This window comes from Lissotriton vulgaris, chromosome 10 (genome assembly GCF_964263255.1).
Source record: "Lissotriton vulgaris chromosome 10, aLisVul1.2, whole genome shotgun sequence".
Taxonomy (NCBI): domain Eukaryota; kingdom Metazoa; phylum Chordata; class Amphibia; order Caudata; family Salamandridae; genus Lissotriton; species Lissotriton vulgaris.
The window spans coordinates 237,000,274-237,018,415 of record NC_141698.1 but is presented as its reverse complement, the minus strand read 5'-3'; the positions used below and the strand labels follow the sequence as shown (position 1 = coordinate 237,018,415).

At 45.2% G+C, this 18,142-nt stretch overlaps 1 protein-coding gene across 1 annotated transcript in view; it reads right to left on the bottom strand.

The window, feature by feature from the left end:
* The window catches only part of ABCF2 (ATP binding cassette subfamily F member 2), a 216,381-nt gene extending 198,888 nt beyond the window's left edge, over positions 1-17,493 (bottom strand). The window contains exons 1-4 of the mRNA XM_086939750.1: positions 17,471-17,493; positions 17,053-17,237; positions 16,180-16,392; positions 10,792-10,974 (exon numbers count right to left, since the gene is read on the bottom strand). Of these exons, the coding sequence (XP_086795876.1) occupies positions 10,792-10,974; positions 16,180-16,392; positions 17,053-17,237; positions 17,471-17,478 (589 nt within the window). The 5' untranslated portion in view covers positions 17,479-17,493. The remainder of the gene's footprint in view (positions 1-10,791; positions 10,975-16,179; positions 16,393-17,052; positions 17,238-17,470) is intronic.
* Positions 17,494-18,142: the final 649 nt, after the last annotated feature.

Here is an 18,142-nt window from a genome sequence, read left to right as displayed (position 1 = left end):
GTTTATGCAGACACGATTAAAAAGGCGATTAAGGATTACTTTGACCTTAATGCTCCATCGACTGACGACCCTTGCATCCTCTGGGAGGCATTCAAGGCCACGATAAGAGGGGTCTGTTTTAGTACCACATCGGGGGTTCCAAAGGATATTAGGGCCCAAATACGCAGATGCGAGCAGCAGATGAGAGACCTGGAATCCCTATATGAGTCCACTCAGGATGTCCTCCACCTAGCTAAACTCCGGGAAGTACACACTGAGCACGCAGACTTTCTCGAATCCGAAATGAAATACCTGAACCGCACGCATGTGGCTAGAGCCTTTGGAGAGGGAGGTAGACCGGGGGCTGTTTTAGCTCGGAAAATATGTACGGGTCGCGGTCCTACTGCGATACATAGGGTGAAGACCAAGGAGGGAGAACCACAGACTCATGCTGCAGACATCTTGAAATGCTTTGTTAATTCTTTTGGGTCCCTCTACAAGTCCCAGCCCACTGCTCCGGCTGCTGACACCTATGACTACCTGCACGATGTGGCGATTGGTTGGCTGTCAGATGCGCATAGGGAATACTTAGCAAGGCCTATCACGGCGGATGAGGTGACTGAGATCATAGGCTCACTGCCGAACGGCAAGGCGCCTGGCCCGGATGGGTTTACCTCGGAATTTTACAAACAATATGGGGACGTCCTAGCACCACACTTAGTGGATATGTATGGCACTTCATTTGAAAAAGCGGTGCTCCCCCCACGCTACGCGAAGCCATGATTATCGCTCTCCTCAAACCATCTAAAAATCCGGAGGAATGCGACTCGTACCGACCGCTGTCATTAATAAACGTTGATTCGAAAATTCTTGCGAAGCTTATAGCCAAGCGACTGTCACCTCTGATGACCAGTTTGGTCCTGCCGGACCAAGCTGGCTTCGTGCCCTCCAGATCCACCACGCATAACACTAGGACTCTATTTGCACTCTCGCACTACCTGCAACCATCGGTCAAAGCGGTGGCGGTCATGCTCGACGCGGCAAAGGCGTTTGACTCCATTGAATGGCGATATATGATCACCGTCCTAAATAGAATGGAGTTTCCTAAGCGATTTGTGCAGTGGGTCTCCCTGCTTTACACGCAACCTCGTGCCAGGGTCAGAATCAATGGATACGTTTCGGATCAATTTGCAATTGAGCGAGGGACGAGGCAAGGCTGCCCGCTCTCACCTCTATTATTCGCGTTAGCACTGGAACCTCTGGCATGTCTGATACGGCAGAAATACAGGGATTCGGCACTACACTTCATAGCCAGGCCGCTTCACATATCATTGTATGCGGACGACATGTTACTGTATGTCCGTGACCCTGAGACTCACTTGAACGCCCTACTCCGGGAATACATCAGATTCGGGGGGCACTCGGGTCTAGCCATAAATTGGTCCAAATCCTCTATAATACCCCTCACTGACACCACCTCCCCCTTTGTAGTGGATTTTCCGCTAGAGTGGCAACAGGACCCGATCAGATACCTAGGGGTCATGTACCATAGGGATCCGGAGGAGGTGCTAAGGGCGAACTACGGTGTGGTGCTCTCGAAACTAGAGGACAGTATCAAGCGCTGGATACATCTGCCCCTCTCACTAGCCGACAGGATAGCGGTTGTTAAAATGAACATACTGCCCAAACTACTATACCTGTTTAATAACATTCCAATCACACCACCGCAGGCTATATTCCGTCGAATAAACTCCCTGGTGAGGACCCTGATTTGGGCGGGCAAACAGGCCCGTGTGGATCTGCGGACTCTTACACTTCCACTTGCGCGTGGCGGTTTCAGTGTGCCTGATTTCCTCCTATACTACCTATGCGCGCAGGCACAATACGCGGCGTATTGGTACCATGCGGTTCCCTACCTCACTCATGCAGCTATAGAGGAGAGCGATGCACACCCTGTTCCCCTCACAGCAATAATCTCACATACCCGCCCCCCGCTACATGCTAGGGACATCAACACAGTGGACACTACGGTTAAAGCCTGGCACAGACTGGGGCAACTGGCACATAAGACCCCATTGTATGCACCGGCCATGATGCTACACCACCATCAGGAGCTCTCAGTAACTGGGGAGAGCATCGGAATGTCACTACTGAACAAAGCTGGTATTGATAGGATGGGGGACGTGTTTCAGGGAGGCGAATTCGTAGGCCTCGACAAACTGGGTTATGTTCAAAACCAAACATCCATGTTTCGCTTCACATATTTCAGACTCACTAGAGCCTTGAGGGAACATTACCCCACGTTCCCTTCGGAACCAGAATGCCTTGCACCACTGCAATTATTGATCACAACTAACGATCACACCTGGTGTCTAGACTTTATTCAGCTGCACAATCAGAACTAGCTGGGCACGAGTTGAAGGCAAAGGGGCGGTGGGATGCACTACTCGACACACCATTGTCAGATGAAGAATGGGCTAGCACCTGCGCCCTGACACAGATACTTACACCCAACGGCAATCTGAGGATAATTCACTTTAAATTCCTTCACCAAATTTATTACACACCGGCAAAACTGCTAAAATTTGGGTTACAGGAGGAGGACAGATGTAAAAGGTGTAACCGGGAGGGGGCGGACTTTGCGCATTTGGCGTGGGACTGCGCCAAGGTAGAGAGTTACTGGGTGGAGGTTACTACCACATTGTCTGTTATGCTGGAGGAGGAGGTACACTGTACACCCAAAGTCTGCTTGCTGGGGATAGTACCACAATTCAGGGCTTTGAAGCGCAAGTTCTGTGCAGTAGCATTATTATTGGCTAAGAGGCAAGTGGCACAATGCTGGCACAGACGCAAAGTGCCGAAGGTAAAAACATGGTTGCATGACATGTCCACCTGTCGCGACCAACTACAGACTTATGAAGAGTTATTACCAGCAAAGTCAAGACCAAAAAGTATTTGGGTTTATTTGGAGGATTATCTTGCATCCCTACAGGATAATGAGGAACTTCGACCCTTGGATTGAATGGATTGGACGACTGAATGGGTAACCACGAGGCAGGTGCAGGGTGGCGGCGGGAATTGGGGGGGGGGGACTCTGAATGTCACTACAACTGACGTGTAGCACGTTGGGGTTACACTGTACGGTCTGAGTTGGGGAATGTTGTTCTATTGTTCTGGTTATCAAATGAGAAAATGTAAGACTCAGTTCTGTTACCAGCTATTAGCCATACATACGATACACTACGGTGTTCTGCGTCATATGTCACAGTCATTTACAATGTTGGTTAATGGTATTAACGTAGCGAGCCGGCCCCAGGGTTGTAGGCTCATGCTGTGTCAACTGCTTTGTGATCAATAAAGGTCTTACGCAAAAAAAAAAACAAAAAAAAAAAAAAAATCTCATAAAATACCAGAAGCCAACACTGAATAAGTAGGGGATCCCCATAAACTAGTGGTTCCCAAACTGTGTGCCGTGGCACCTGGGTGCGCCTTTACAACTAGTCAGGGGCGCCGTGCACGTCTTTGGAACGTGGAAATGGGATTTCTGCTGAAGATTTTAGTAATGTGCAGAGTTTAAAAATGAAGAGTATTTTGTGGCACCCGTAAAACATTCACAGGAATGCATACTCCCAGAGAAGCACCAGGGACGATGTGCTTCAAACAAAAGCAGTGGAGGGTGTGAAGTTTTTTACAGGCCCTTGCTTTCTTTTTCCTTCTATTCCCAGGCAGTTGGTCGGCGTTTGTGACTGAGGTGGTGTCTCATTATTAACGAAATAATTAAACAACAGGGGGTGGTGATGGACAGAGTTTCTGAATTAAGCAGAATACTCTCAGACGTGAGTCCCTTGCTCATTGCACCATCAGGATTCAAGCAAGCCGGGCCGAAGACGGCTGAAATGCCAGAAACCCGTCAAACCGGTCCCCGGTAGCTGGTTTCCTTCCCAGTGAAAGAATTGGCTTGGTAGTTTGGTTTGCCCTGTTCCCATGATGCACTGGGCCAGGGTCAGACTAATTTGCATATAGCCAGGTTCTGTAGCTGGGATGGTGCAGTGAGCTAAAAAACGGTGTTGGATTAAGCCCTGATCTCTTGACTGGGTGAGAGTATTCTGCTTAATTCAGAAACTCTGTCCATCACCACCCTCTGTTTAATCATTATTAACGAAGCCAAAGCTCTCAGTCTAACCGTCCAGTGGTTGTAACAAATTCTGTGTTGCACTAAGCGTGCCACGAAGAAAGAAAAGGCTGCTTTCAGACACATTGAAGCTGGAAGTCCCTCGCTGCAGCCATTGCCGAAACAAACCATGCACAACATGGCAGAGGAAAGAGAACCATACATTCCTGTAAGTGGCCTCTGTTTTCTTGCACGCATGGCTACCTCCTACAGGGCACTCACTGACACGGAGGATTGTAGGGAGGAAGGTGGGTGGTCTTGGGTCGCAGTGCCGTGTTCCAAGTTGCCATGCTTCAAAAGAGTCTTTTCTTAACCATGTCTCTATTCCTTTTCCGTTAAGAAGATTAATGACAATCAAATAATCTTTATTTCGATCGTAAAAGATCATAAAAGAAGTCCAAATAATTTTCGTCATTAAAAACATTATAAAAATATGCTGTAAATTTTAAAAAGTTCCCCAAAGACATGATTACAATCTGATTGCTGGAAAATACAATTTGGTTTTAAAAAAGAGAAGCAGATATTCATGGAGCTTTAGTCTCCCTGATAATTATTGCACGTAATCGCCACATTGCCGTCAGGAATTTTGCCATTGCGAACACTGTTGGAGCTGATAAGTCTGTTTTGAGGACTCTGTAGGCCGGAGCATAAGATCGGAAGCCCAGATTCCTCAAATGATGGACCAACCAGTATCTCCTGATTCTGCTGTATGCTCTGCAGAACAGGACCACATGAAGATCACTTTCCAGTTTATAGTTGCATGCAGGACACACCCCTAAGTCGAAATTACCTTCCCAGGATTTAGTAAGGGACCTCAGGGGGAGAGAACCGTATCTCCATTGCATGAAGATCTTCCGTGCAAACACCGGGGACATAGCGTCTAATACATATTCTGGACTATAGGAGTCTTTTGTCTTAATAAATGTGTCCGTTAGGGATCCATCCCGTATGGAATTGATAGTTTTCTGAAGCATAGCGCTATAAAATAAATTTGAGAGTTCCTTTCTGGGAAGCCTTACGGCTACTGCTTCCGGGTTGGACCATAACTCTGGGACTCCGAGGAACGTGCACATGTCCCTAATGTACTTTATCCACGGGATTTGGTGGCGTAAGTTGATCTAAGGAATTCCTGCAGTTCATTTCTGTAGTGTACCAACTCCTGACTGCTCCATAAGCGCCTCCAATAAGTCAGGGGTTTAAGGCCCAAGTCCTCAGTGATTGGTCGTAATGCCAGATCCATTCTTAGGGGGAGTAAAGGAGTGCTCGGGGGGAGTGCGGCTAGTTGTCTTATGAAATTATTTTCTGCAACCTGTACAGTGTGTAGCGGTATGTGTCCCCATAACTCACCCCCATAGATAATGCCCCCCGGGCTTGGGCTTTGTAGATGTGGATGGCAGGTGCCAGTGGACGGAGTGGTGATTTTTTAGCAATTCTTGTAATGGCACCTGCCCTCTGGACTAGTTTTGTGGTTGCTTTTATTTTGTGTGGCAACCAAGTCAGGTTCTGGTTGACGGTTATGCTGAGATATTCTATTACATATACTCTCTCTAGGATTGTGGATCCTGGGCGGGGATTTGGGCAGCTTTTGGGTCTGGGATTGAGGATCATAAATTTAGTCTTGGAGGGGTTTATTTCTAGGCCCCTTTCATTGCAGAACCCCAATCATAATTATTGGAGTCATAAGAACTTGTTTTTGTGCAGCGCTTCTGTAATTTATAAGCACTGAAAATAATAAGAGGGTACAGCTTCCAAATCATTTTACTTACTTTGGGGATGTAATGCTGACCAGCAGTGAGCATGCGTTTTTGAGCTGTATGTATAGATCTGGGTAATTAAGGTTTTAAAGTTGGGGATTTCGTAAGGTCTTCACATAAAGAGTGCAAGCACTTAATTAATGTCTTATAGTGCTGTTCAAGCTTCTGACGCCGTACAGTACATGTTAAATCTGCTATGAATGTGAAAGGCTGCAGTAGCTTCCCTGCTCATCCACTAATGGACCTCTCGGCTGGCACTAACATGGAGTGTCTTTCCTATACTTCTCTATAGGCAATTCAAAACCTCCAGGCGCAGGTTTTACGCAGGAGAGCTGCACCTCAGGACAAGGACTTAGAATCTACCGGTTCAGGTCGCAAACAGCAAACCTATACGGACCAATTAAAGTTTTTTATTAAACGACTGCTATATTTTAATTTTGTTACACAAATGTTTATATTACCTTTATCGACTTCATCCCAATTAATTTCAGGGAGAAAAATGTGAGTACTCCAGGGGTCGGTTTTAAGGTCCCCCACCCGAAAAAAAAGTGCATTGATGGGGAGCCGCGGCCAACAGCCAATTAGGTCAAGGGAGCCACAGGTTGGAAAAGTTTGGGAACCACTGCCATAAACCAATAGAATTGTTGAGGATGGAAAATGAAGCCTGCGATTAAATTAAAAAAATAATTTCTCCTGCGTGCTCTCACTACGATAATTATTCCTAATGGGCGATCTGCATACCTGTAAACTAATGTGCAACTATCAAGGTTTGCACCTGCGTTCTCGCTTGTAAACCCCTATTGTAAGGCACCACAGGCGCCTTAGACTAAAATGATTGGCGCTATAAAAAGAAGCAAAAATTGTCTCGGCGCTGGGCCACGTAATGAAGGGCTCGGTCCTCAAGTCTTTTCAGGCTCTGCGGGATGAATATGACATGCCCCAATCTCAATTATTTCGATACCTGCAGCTCCAACACGCCCTGACCCCCACCATAGCGGACTTGACTTCTCTACCGGAGTTCAGCCCCCTGGAGGCTAAACTATTCATGGGGGACCTATAAACCAAAAACATATCTACCATATATCAGACGCTGGTCACCCACTGTTCCCCTTCCCTTGATAAATTGCGGTTGGTCTGGGAAGGTGAGTTGGGGAGTTTGGAAGAGGAGGACTGGAGAGAAGCCCTGGAGGCCCCTAGGGGAGCAGCGATTGCGCTTTATTCAATTTAAGTACTTACATAGGGCGTACTTCACGAGGGAACGACTGTGGAAGGCGGGGCTGATCGCCTCTCCAGAGTGCCTGAGATGTGAAAATGCAATAGGCTCCTTTATTCATACGGTGTGGGAGTGTGTGAGACTGCAGGAATTCTGGACCGGAGTGTGGAATTGCCTGGAGGAGGTGCTGGGCTGGGAGCTTCCCCGCTCGCCGAAGTTGGGCCTCCTGCATGTCATGGAACAAGTGGGGGGGGGGGGGGGAAATATATACAAATGCCATCTGCTTCTCTTAGGCCTTATAGTGGCCAAAAGAGAGATAGCCCGGGCCTGGAAGGCTCCTAGAGCCCCGTTGCTGGAGGTGTGGAAACGGGGCATGGACTCTAACATGGGACTAGAACGCCCAGTATTTGAGGCCAGGGGGTGTCCCACAAAACATTTTAAGATCTGGAAGAAATGGGCAGACTACAGGGGCCTTCTGCTGGATCCCCCGGCGCCTCGGGCCACCGACGCGGATCGCGCCCTTACCGACTATGGGTGAATTGGTACACATGCGGCTATTGAGATTGCTAGGCTCCTTTTGATGGACACTGTAGACACCGTGCGGTGTGGAGGGAGGGCACCGGGTGGGATAGTGGAGGGTGGGATACTGGGGGAAATGTTGACTGAATGTATTTGGAAATGACACTTTTATAGGCACACTGCCTCTCTGATTCTTAGGGAGCGGTGTTTTATTTCTTGTATTCTGTCAAAATCTAATAAAATTTTGTTCTGAAAAAAAAAAAAAAGAAGCAAAAACAAGCAGCTGTGTCTCAGAGACAGAGGGAAGGGTCTGCTCAGGGAGACAGAGGGAAGGGGAAACAAATAGTGCTTCCCCAGTAATTAAAGGCCATAGTCTAACGCCGCGGGTAAAAAGATCCAATCCCGGTGGGTGTGGCAAAAAGGACACAGGGTGGCAACAAGGAGGGATTGACATGCCTTTGGTGCAATCGTTACAATGCCTTTGGTATACTTTATGACGCCAAACAACGCGCACAAAAGAAAACTGATAGCGGAGCTGGGACACGGCTTCGGAAACCGTATTGATTCTAAGAAGCCCACTGCATGGCGAGAGCAGCGCATGTTCTGCTTTCGCCAGGCCGAGACCTAGAAAAAGAATACTGCATAGTGCTATAAAATGTATAGCAATAACAATTGGACAATATAGTGAGTACAAATAAAATTAACTCTGTCAAGAGAAATGTTAGGGCATCACAAAATAATAAAAAACGGACCGGTTTGCCACTTCACAATAACCAAACCTCAGGGTCAACAAGTAAAAAAAAACATAAGAAAAAGGAACACTCTGGGCTTTAAACTCAAAGCTTGTAGCTAGAAAGTCTCCCCACAAAGAACACAAGAATTATACTTCAATAAAAACTCTGTAGTGATTAGGATAGGCCAAAGTAAGTAACAGCATGGGCAGCAACTAGACAATTTAAGAATGTAGTACCTTTGTGCAGTCCAAGTAAACCAAGCGGGTGGCCCAGCCTCCTCCATTCCCCACCATCTTAATCACCCCCACACCCCACTACAAAGATGATGCAACAGCTGAACCTCCTGTCGCTAGGGGAGATGAAAATGGAATTTCCTACCAACTTGAGTCTGTGAGAGCTAGTAACCCATGTTGGCAGCTTCCGGGTCCCAGGCAACAGACGGAGCTTTATAGTGCGTTGGAAGAGCTGCCATCACCCCCACCCCTCCTCCGAAGACCATGCAGCAGCTGTGCCTGCGCTAAGAGAGATGGAACATGGAGTCCTGTGCAAACGTGTGGGACTGTGGGACAAATAACACTCTAGTGGGCAGCTCTGGGGTACCAGGCAGTGGGACAGCAGTGTGTGTGCAATATAGTTTTATCAGAAAAACTGCTGTACGCCTGTGCAAATTTTGTGGAAATTTCAATGGAAATGTGCTGTCTGTAAATGACAGTGCTCTACCACAAATCGCCACCTCCCGGGTCTGCTGGGCCGGGGCAATCTCTCGCGGTGGCGTACTGCTGACCGACAATGCACCTTCCGTTGCAGTCTGCTCCGCTCTTGCCTCTTCTCCCGGAGAGACCCGGCTCTCTGAGGAACCCGCCCATGCTTGGAACCGAGCGAGTGGATGTGGATCGGACGAATTGTGAGCCGTCCTTAAAGACCGTAATGGCCGCGGGGCACTTCAATTGCATCTGGAGACCATTGTCCATAAAATGATCGCTGGCGACATCGAAACTGGGCAACCGAGTCTGGGCTCTGTTCTATTGCATGACTTTCAACTAACTGATTCTCCCACGATGCCCGTAGTAAAGGAGGATGAAGACCCCGTGCACGATAAAATTTTGATACCATTGACCTGTTTGCAGAATACTTGCGGAACTGTTTCTCTGGGGGTATCGCTGCATTCACCATCGCAGCTATTATTGTGGAGCTACCTGGTTTTTCACTCCTTGAGACTATGACTAGCAAAAACCGAAAGTCACTACCGTCCCTTCCCGCCCTTGTGGTTCTTTTACATCTACGAAGGAAAGGATATCTGGACTGCATGTCAGTGAGCGAGATCTTACCGGTGGCGGATGCTTGCAGAGACTCAATGTGTTCGACTGGTCTCATATTAATCGTAATTGAACTTCCTACGAACTTTGACTCTCCTGGGGCGGTGATGGTGTTACCGGATAGAGTCCGCATGAAAGATCAAGGATGAGACTGTTGGTCTGGGTCGGATTTCGGGGCTTTAGAGGACAAGGAATTCACTAACGTAATGCTTGCGGGAGGTTGGGCGGTGTTCAACGTCACCCCTATCTGGCTCATTCTATAATAATTTTGAGTACTCTGTGGTCTTAGGACAGGGGTTGTTTGTTTCAGGCGGGGGAAAAGGTGACCAGGAGTTTGTATGACATTCTCCTCCTCCATTCTTCTTTTACTTTTTGTAGTTTAGTTAGTCGGGGCGACAGGCACGCTGCTAGTTGGGGTTAGGCAAAAGCCACATGCAGGGGTGCAGGGTGGGGGGATGGGTCTATAGTTTTGTTAAGTTTTCATGGTTTCTTTATCTAACGCTTTCCTTTCGCTCTCCTTTCATAATTTTGGGGTATTATCCTGATTTTGTATGTATTCCAGTATCTGGTAACCGTACTTCTTTCTCTATCCTGGCGTCAATGAGTGGGCGGGGTCTGTGTGCGGGCGACTGCGTTGGGTTATAGATTGCTTTGTCGTACATCCTGTTTTGTGCTTGCTAGCGCAGGCGTCTCAGTCGTTCCCTTTAAATTGGTCTGTGATTATTCTATTTTTGTACCTGCTCACTTTATCATAGTGTTAGAATGTATGGCACCAGATATGCCTGTTTCTTTTTCCTTGTTTTTTAGGTTGGGGGGGTCAAACATAAAATGAAATCTTCGTCTTATCCTGTAACGTGTTGCGAGTTCAATACAATGTTTATCCTGATTCGCTGCCGGGCCTCAGGGTTGCCGGCTGAAGAGTTGTGTCATTTGATAATCTAGTGGGTCTTATTCTTGTGTTGTGGCCGGCCCCTGCGGTTGTTGGTCCGTGCTTGTAATTTTATTGAACTGTACAATAAAGGTTTAAAAAAAAAAAAAAAACGACACTAAATTCAAAACAGCCCTGCCCCAGGTGCTCAAACTCACGCCAGTGCCCCAAACTTACCATCCTCATGAGCCAGACGTTCAGCCTCTTTCTCCAGCATGTTCCTCTCATGGTCCACCTCCATAACACAATGCAAAGCAGTTTTTTCCGTTGGAGGCATCTCACGTGTAAGATGATAGATGTCGATGTGATCCGGAATAGGCACTTCACGCTTCCCAATGGCAGACAGAAGCATTGATTTTCCTACAAGAAACATGGGAATATGGGTCTCAAGCTCGCAAGTTTTGCTGATGCCATTTAACAGTTCCCTAATGACTAGCAACAAAAAGGAGATGAGGATGCAGAGGATCGCAGAGAAGCTGTGCAAAAAAAGTACAGGATAAAAAGAAAAAAGTGAGGAAAGAGGAGGATGGACTAGACATATGGACGAGACAAAGGTAAAATGTGCACGAACAGCAAGGTAGAGCCGTATGACTGGAGTAAATGGCTGTATCACTAATATGCTCCACAAACCAAACCTTACTGATCCGCCACCTCTCCAGTGACCTAATCTGCATCACTGCAGATAGGACATTTTAGAAAGGTCACTACGTGGGTAGCGCACGTTTCCATTTTTGAGATGTCTACTTACGAGGAGATCACTTACTACTGTTATGGGCCCCCTTCAAAGGAGTGCACATCTCAAGATCTGTGTTGCTACCGCTTCATGCGCTGCAAATGCAGACACTGCTCTGCACGAAGTCATGTAGGCACCTGTGTGGTCAGGTGCCTAGATTTGGCAAGTACACTGTAGAAATGCAGAGTCTACTCCTGGGGCAATCAAGGTATTGCAAGGCACAGTTGTAGGGAAATAAGTTTTGCAGGTTCACTCCCACTTTTTAGATGACCTTAAGTACTTGTGTAATGACTGAGCACTGGGACGCGGACATCCAGTGCCAAGTGTAGGAGCGCTACCCCTTAAGAGTGTACCATTGGGTAAAAATTAGCAATCTCTAATTGGTAGGGTTAACTTACATGTAAGGCCCTAGTAAAACGTACTTATTATGAGCCTCTACATTAAGGTGCCTTTAGTAGTCAAGTCAATAAACTTTATTCGGTTGTGCGAATTGACAACCATAAAAGCATTTACACTACATTTAAAAAGAACACATTAATACATAGGAATAAAATACAGTTGTAAAATGAGCAGGTGAAGACAAATATACAACAAGCATTCGGAATATTTGGCGGAGTCCATTATAAAAAAGAGGTAATAGCAATTCATATATTATTTTTATCCTTCCATACTATTTCTAAATTTTACTGCAGATTTTAAAAAACTACATAAATACAAGGAATATTCACAACTTAATAACTGTAGAAAGTGCAGTGCAGGACGATATTGTATAAAATTTAGTTTTTTCAAACAGGGTTTTAAATATAGATTCCTCGGTACAGTATAAAAGGGACAAAAGAAAAGAAAGTGTGCCAGGTCTTGCGGAGACATGTCGTCGCAGCCGCAAGCCGGCAACACTTGTCCACGGTGAGATCCCCTAGGTACAGCCAGCAAAAAATGAAACAGATTAAACCTGAACCTGATCAGTAAGAAACGGTCATAACTGGACAATTGCCAGGATAAATAGGGTTCCATGAGCAAGGTGCTCTTTACTAATACATGATTACGAACACTTTCTTTTTTGAGCTCACGTGATTCCCTATCTTGAATTCTACGATCAATAAAAGCTTTCTTGACCGTTATAACATCCTGTTTAGTGATCGATTCAGGAGATGAAAAGAGATCAGGGCGACCTAGATCTGCAAAGCACTTAAAAAGATACTTTAACCAGGGAACCTTCATCCTGTTATCCCATGTGAGTGACTCTCTTAAAATAAGCTGGGTGAGTGGAATGTTATCATTTAACCAACAATTCATCCAGCATAACATGGGATTAACAGCAATCTTGTCACTTACGAAAGAAACCCCCAGTTCCTCGTGCACGGAAAAGTTGGCCGTGCCCCTGGGAACCCTTAATACTAATTTCAAGAAATTATTCTCAACAGTCTGTAGGGGATCCGGAGGAACATAACCCCAAATTTCACTACCATAGCACGCTGTGGAGATACTCTTTGCTTGATAAAGTTGGAGTAGGGCGGCAACTGGACTATTGCCCACTTTCTTAGAAAAGTCCATTATTGCCGCGTTTACCCTAGTGACTTCTCCCTTCTTTTTTTCAATCACGGGACCCCAGTTTAGTTGACTGTCAAAGAGGACCCCGAGATAGGAAAATGTATGTGTGGTAGGAATACGTACACCATTTACATTCAGGCAGTTTACTTTTTTATTTCCCTGTCCGACCTTCATTATGTATGATTTAGAGTTGTTAATGCTTAACTCTCTTGAGGTCATAAAAGAATGGAAGGAATCTAATAAGATTTGAAGTCCGTTTGCTGTTCTTGATAGGAGAACTGCGTCGTCCGCATATAAAAGGACTGGCAGCCCCCTACGGCCTATATACGGAAAATCCGTATTGGTGCTTAAAAGATGCTCTTCCAGATCATTTATGTACAAGTTAAAAAGAAATGGGGCCAGGATGCAGCCTTGACGGACACCACGATGCACCCCAAAGTCTTTGGTCACATTCAGGTCTTGGGTGAATCTGACATTTGCATTGGTGTCCGAGTGCATATCATCTAACAAATCGACCAGGTTTGGGTCCACACCCATTTTTAGCATGGCGTCCCAGAGGTGCCTTTAGTAGACTGCAGCATTATTTGTGCTCACCTAGGTGTTTAGACCTAAATCAGGATTAGGGCACCACGCTGGTTAGTCACATACAACACTAGAAATTGTTCCCACATTAACTACAATACATAAATTAATGCTTTGGAGCAAAGCTCTTACGTCCCTGAAATTAGACTACATGAAAAACGGATCTCTTTGGGGGACATTAAAAAGCATCTGGGAAGAGTTAAAACTATAGGTACTACTACGGAAGAATGTTTCCTCAGTTATAACCAGACTTCTTTTCTTATGAACAGAATACTAAAGACAGTAAAGATATCAATGATCTCACATTCAGGCAAATATTTTCCCAAAAGAGCAATTTCTACTGAAAGATGCAGATAAAAATAGAAGCCTTATAGATATTTTGACTCTGTATACACTGCTTCCACCTTGCAAAATATAATGTAGTTTGGGACAAAGAAAATCTGTTACCCTCAGGACACCTAGCATTGGCAATGTGCGAAAGCATTCAAATGACATCTGGGCATGCTTCCGTTTGCATGTGTAGGCACACACTTTTTGATAAAAAAAGGTTACATGGACCATCCAATCCTCAAAAGTAATAAAGCTCCAGGGTGGGATTGATTTATCCGTTACTTGTATAAACTTTGCAAACAAATTAGTGTCACAATCAAGGACCATGTCATCTTGCTCCCAACTGGTCCTTCAGGACTCTGCAGGTGAAGCATATATTTTAAGCTACACAAACCAGGTAAATACTTCATATATCATGCCCATTCTAGGATAATTGCACTCATCAGTATTGAAGCAAAGCTCTTCATAAAGACCTTGGCTCCTGAAGCTGAAAGTCCACTCATCGATTGAACACATTTTAATCATCTGAATTCTTTTTTTTTTTGGGGGGGGGGGGGGGAGAAATCACATGGCAATGAGAGGGGAATGAAGCAACTAGTAAAAATGTTAGGAAAGGGAAAAATCGAAAAGAGAAAAAAATTGCTAATTCTGTTGGTGACTTGATGCTGGAGAGGTCATCAGTCAACTAGACTTTTTACATAGGCATCGCCGTGTTTAATTCATGGGTGGTAGCCAACTAGGTTATTACAAATGTTAGAAGAAGTTCAATTACCATCCCTATGAGGGTGGCAGGGCTTAGAGGTTAAGCTTTGTGGGAGCATCTTAAAACCGACCCCCCCCCTCCCATTCCCACTTCAGCAGTCAAGTTAGTTTAAGCTAGTGTCAAAATTATACAGGTAAACACTAAACTGACTCTGGATCCCAAATAGTTGCCTTAGGAAATACTGGGATTGTCCTTTAAATGAGCCAACAGGTTTTTTGTTTTTTTTACTTGGTGAAATTAATAACAGATTGCCACGCTACAAATCTAATTTCCCCATCTCATCTAACTACCATTTGGAAATATTTTCTAAGAAGTCACCCCTCAATCAGTCAGTTTGCTTACGACTGATGTCCTTACTCCAACTTTTTCTTCAATTCTAGGCTGATTGAATTGGGCCAGAACATCTTGGATTCAATTCAGTCTGTACTTTTGAAGTAGGAGGTAAGAAATCCAAACTTCCCCTCAAGGTAACAAAGCAATGAAAATTTCTAGGTGGCCTCTGATTACCCAAACTCTAAGCCATATTACCAAAAACCCTAGCTCCAGGTAAGTAGTGTAGCATTGTTTCTAGTTCACCTATTTTTTTATTAACTGCAATATAGTCCAAAAATGCATCAAATAAAAATATGGACCAAGCACAGACTGGAAAGGGCAAATGATTTTGCTTTGTTCGCTACCTTAGCACCCTGAAAGGTAGGACGTGGAATACATGCAATAAGCCAATCCCTTCACTCAAAACGTTAATTTGCTTCTCCGTACAACATGGGGAGCGAGTAAAATGAGGCACTTCAGCAGTTGCAGAGGCTGTCGAATAATCACAGTAAATTCTACAAGAGTAAAAAACGAATCCATGCAAACATCATTTTGGTACTAAGAAACGAAAGACTGCACTGCCCACAGTTGTGACCTTTTAAACTCCTCTCCCGCTATAAAGCACAAAGTTTATTGGCTCTGGACTAGTTAGGTGGCACGATCTTGACAATGTGGCTACACTGATGACGGCCTCAAATGGATGTCCATGAGCCCACATGATATACTGAGGTTTTTCATTTGCGTTAATTGGAGGTTATCACTGGGAGTATTGGGAACATACACAACAGGGTAATGAACATCAAGCTCATGTATAATTGGTATTACACAACAGTTAAACTGCACAATATCCATCCCATACCAATTCTTAATGCGGAGTTTGGTTCAGGATCAATCACACATCTTGTTAGCAAAATGGAAAATGAGACCGGGAGATAAAGTTGCAAGAATTATAAGATCAATAAATGGTGGTCTCGCTTGAGTCAAGATATCACCTTCCATTCTTTGTCCCCAAACCCCAGCCCGTCTCCCACTTGTCCAAAAAGACTACTCCACCTGCCAAAGTACATCACCTACTTCATCTTCAAATGGCCTCTCCTGGCTTCGCATTACGCTCTAACCTACATTCCATTCACCATGGTGCATGCAGCTTCAGCCTGTTTCACATTTCTCTTTCACTATACGTCAGCCTCTTTATGTCAAAGGCCATCAATCCCACTTTGTTTTCCAAATTCCCCCTCAAAAACGCTACTGCCACTAAAGGTCCTACCCTCATTTAAACAGACTCCTCTCTTACCTACTCCATTAAGCCCAATAAGCCCATAGCGTCGGCCAGAGTTTAGTTCTAGTCTTGTGTCTGTGAGGAGCTCCTGTCCATGGAAAGTCAGTGACAGGTTAATGATGTGGACATCAGTGCTGTTTGGGTGGGAGGACAGCACACCAGTCACCGCTCGAGCCGCAGCTTTTTTCAACTCAAACTCTTCCAGTTCCTTGGTCAGCTCATCAACCTCTATAAAAGAGTAAAGTTAGAGAGGGATAAGAGGCGAGGTTGTAAAACAAGCAGGGTGCAAAAAATGTGTTAGCAACACGCCGTACACAGAAGTCACTTGCTTCTGTGCATAACAGCTACAAGAAGCACAAAACGCCTCTTTATACACATTTCCTGTCCCTCAAGAACACCCCCCCAGATACACTTTATACACAAGCAAACTACAACATGGGGAAAAGAAGTGGTCCGTGAGAGAGTTGGGGCGTTTGAGAAGACAGAATGGGGAGAGAAGCAGAGTAGAAATGAGAGGAAATACAAAGACGACGTCCGGGAGAGAAGAGGATGTGAAATGATAGCAGAAAGGCCAGGACACACAAAAAAGGTAAGTATGAGGACAGAAGGATCCCAGGACGAAGCAAATGAGAGGAAGGCGGGTGATTAGTATGTGGATAAGTCCTGCTCTGAAATGTCCTACATACTTAACATCCCTGCCTTTACCACGATCAGGGCTAGTGTTGGTGTTTTCAGTTAATATTAAACCTAAATGTACGTTATTTAATACGGAATTCAATAAATTGTGTCCTCACCAAACGCACAATATCTGGCATCACCAATATTCCTTCACTCACACCATAGGACGGCACAGCCTCAAATTAGTATTCCCAAAGTAATTAGTCTCACCTAGATTTTCTGTTCCATTGCTCTGCTCACACTTCTCCTCCAGCTCATCCCCCTCATCTTCGTTTCTCTTGGGACGTTGGCGAGCTTTAGCTGCTTCCTTTTTCTTCGCAGCCTTTTTCTTGGCCAGGTCGGAGGGCATGGTAGCGAAGTCTTTGTTTTGGAACCTGCCAGATGTAATGTAAGCGCTGTAAAGACAAATGCAGAATAAAAGATGAGGGAATTCCAAGAGTGCGGAGCGGTCGAACATTTGACAGACTCAAGATAAGGTGGGGGCGAAAAAATATATATGAATATAAATATATATTTTTATATCACAAAGAGAGAGTAAGAGACAGGAGAGAGGACAAAGTAATCGCCAACACCAAAGATGGATAGAAAAGAATAAATAACAAGCTATCTGAACCAGTTTTGTTTTTACCATGACATCGATAAGGAAACACCTGCTTCAATTTGATCTCAGGCTATTGTGAAGTGCACTTTACAATCAGCGTTCCTAGTAGAAGTACTACTTTATTTTTACAGCGAATTAATAAACGGCCGAAGAACAGGCGGGGAGACAGGACAAGTCACGGACGGTAAGGGAAGACTGTGAAAGAGGGAAGAAAGTGCGTTCGGTAAATTTAGATGCTGAAGCAAGAGATTGCCCTGGGTTTTATGATCCTACAGAGGTAAATATGGCGGTGAAAGTTCAGTACTGTTAAGAAGGGGGGTAAAAGAGAGGGCGGATGGTAGTACGAGAATATGGGATAATGGATAAGGGGCAGGACAGAGAGGTGGTGTTACTGGGGGAGTGGGGGCGGGGTGTGTGAAATGTTGGCGATGATTTGTGTACGAAATGGGGTGATGGCAGGCAGAAAAACAATGCCAATAATGGGGGACTGCGTATGAGGAACAGGCATTCGTTAGCCTCCAAGAACAACCTTTATGGTCCTGCTTCGTTTTACTTACCCGAATTTCCCTCCGCGATTAACACATAACCATGAGTGACCTAGCTTCTCTTACCTGCCACAATTTTACCCTTAACAACCACCTCCCATTCCCAGCGCTCTGTTCACTCTCCTCACCTCCACTTCGCTGTTCTTCTCCAAAA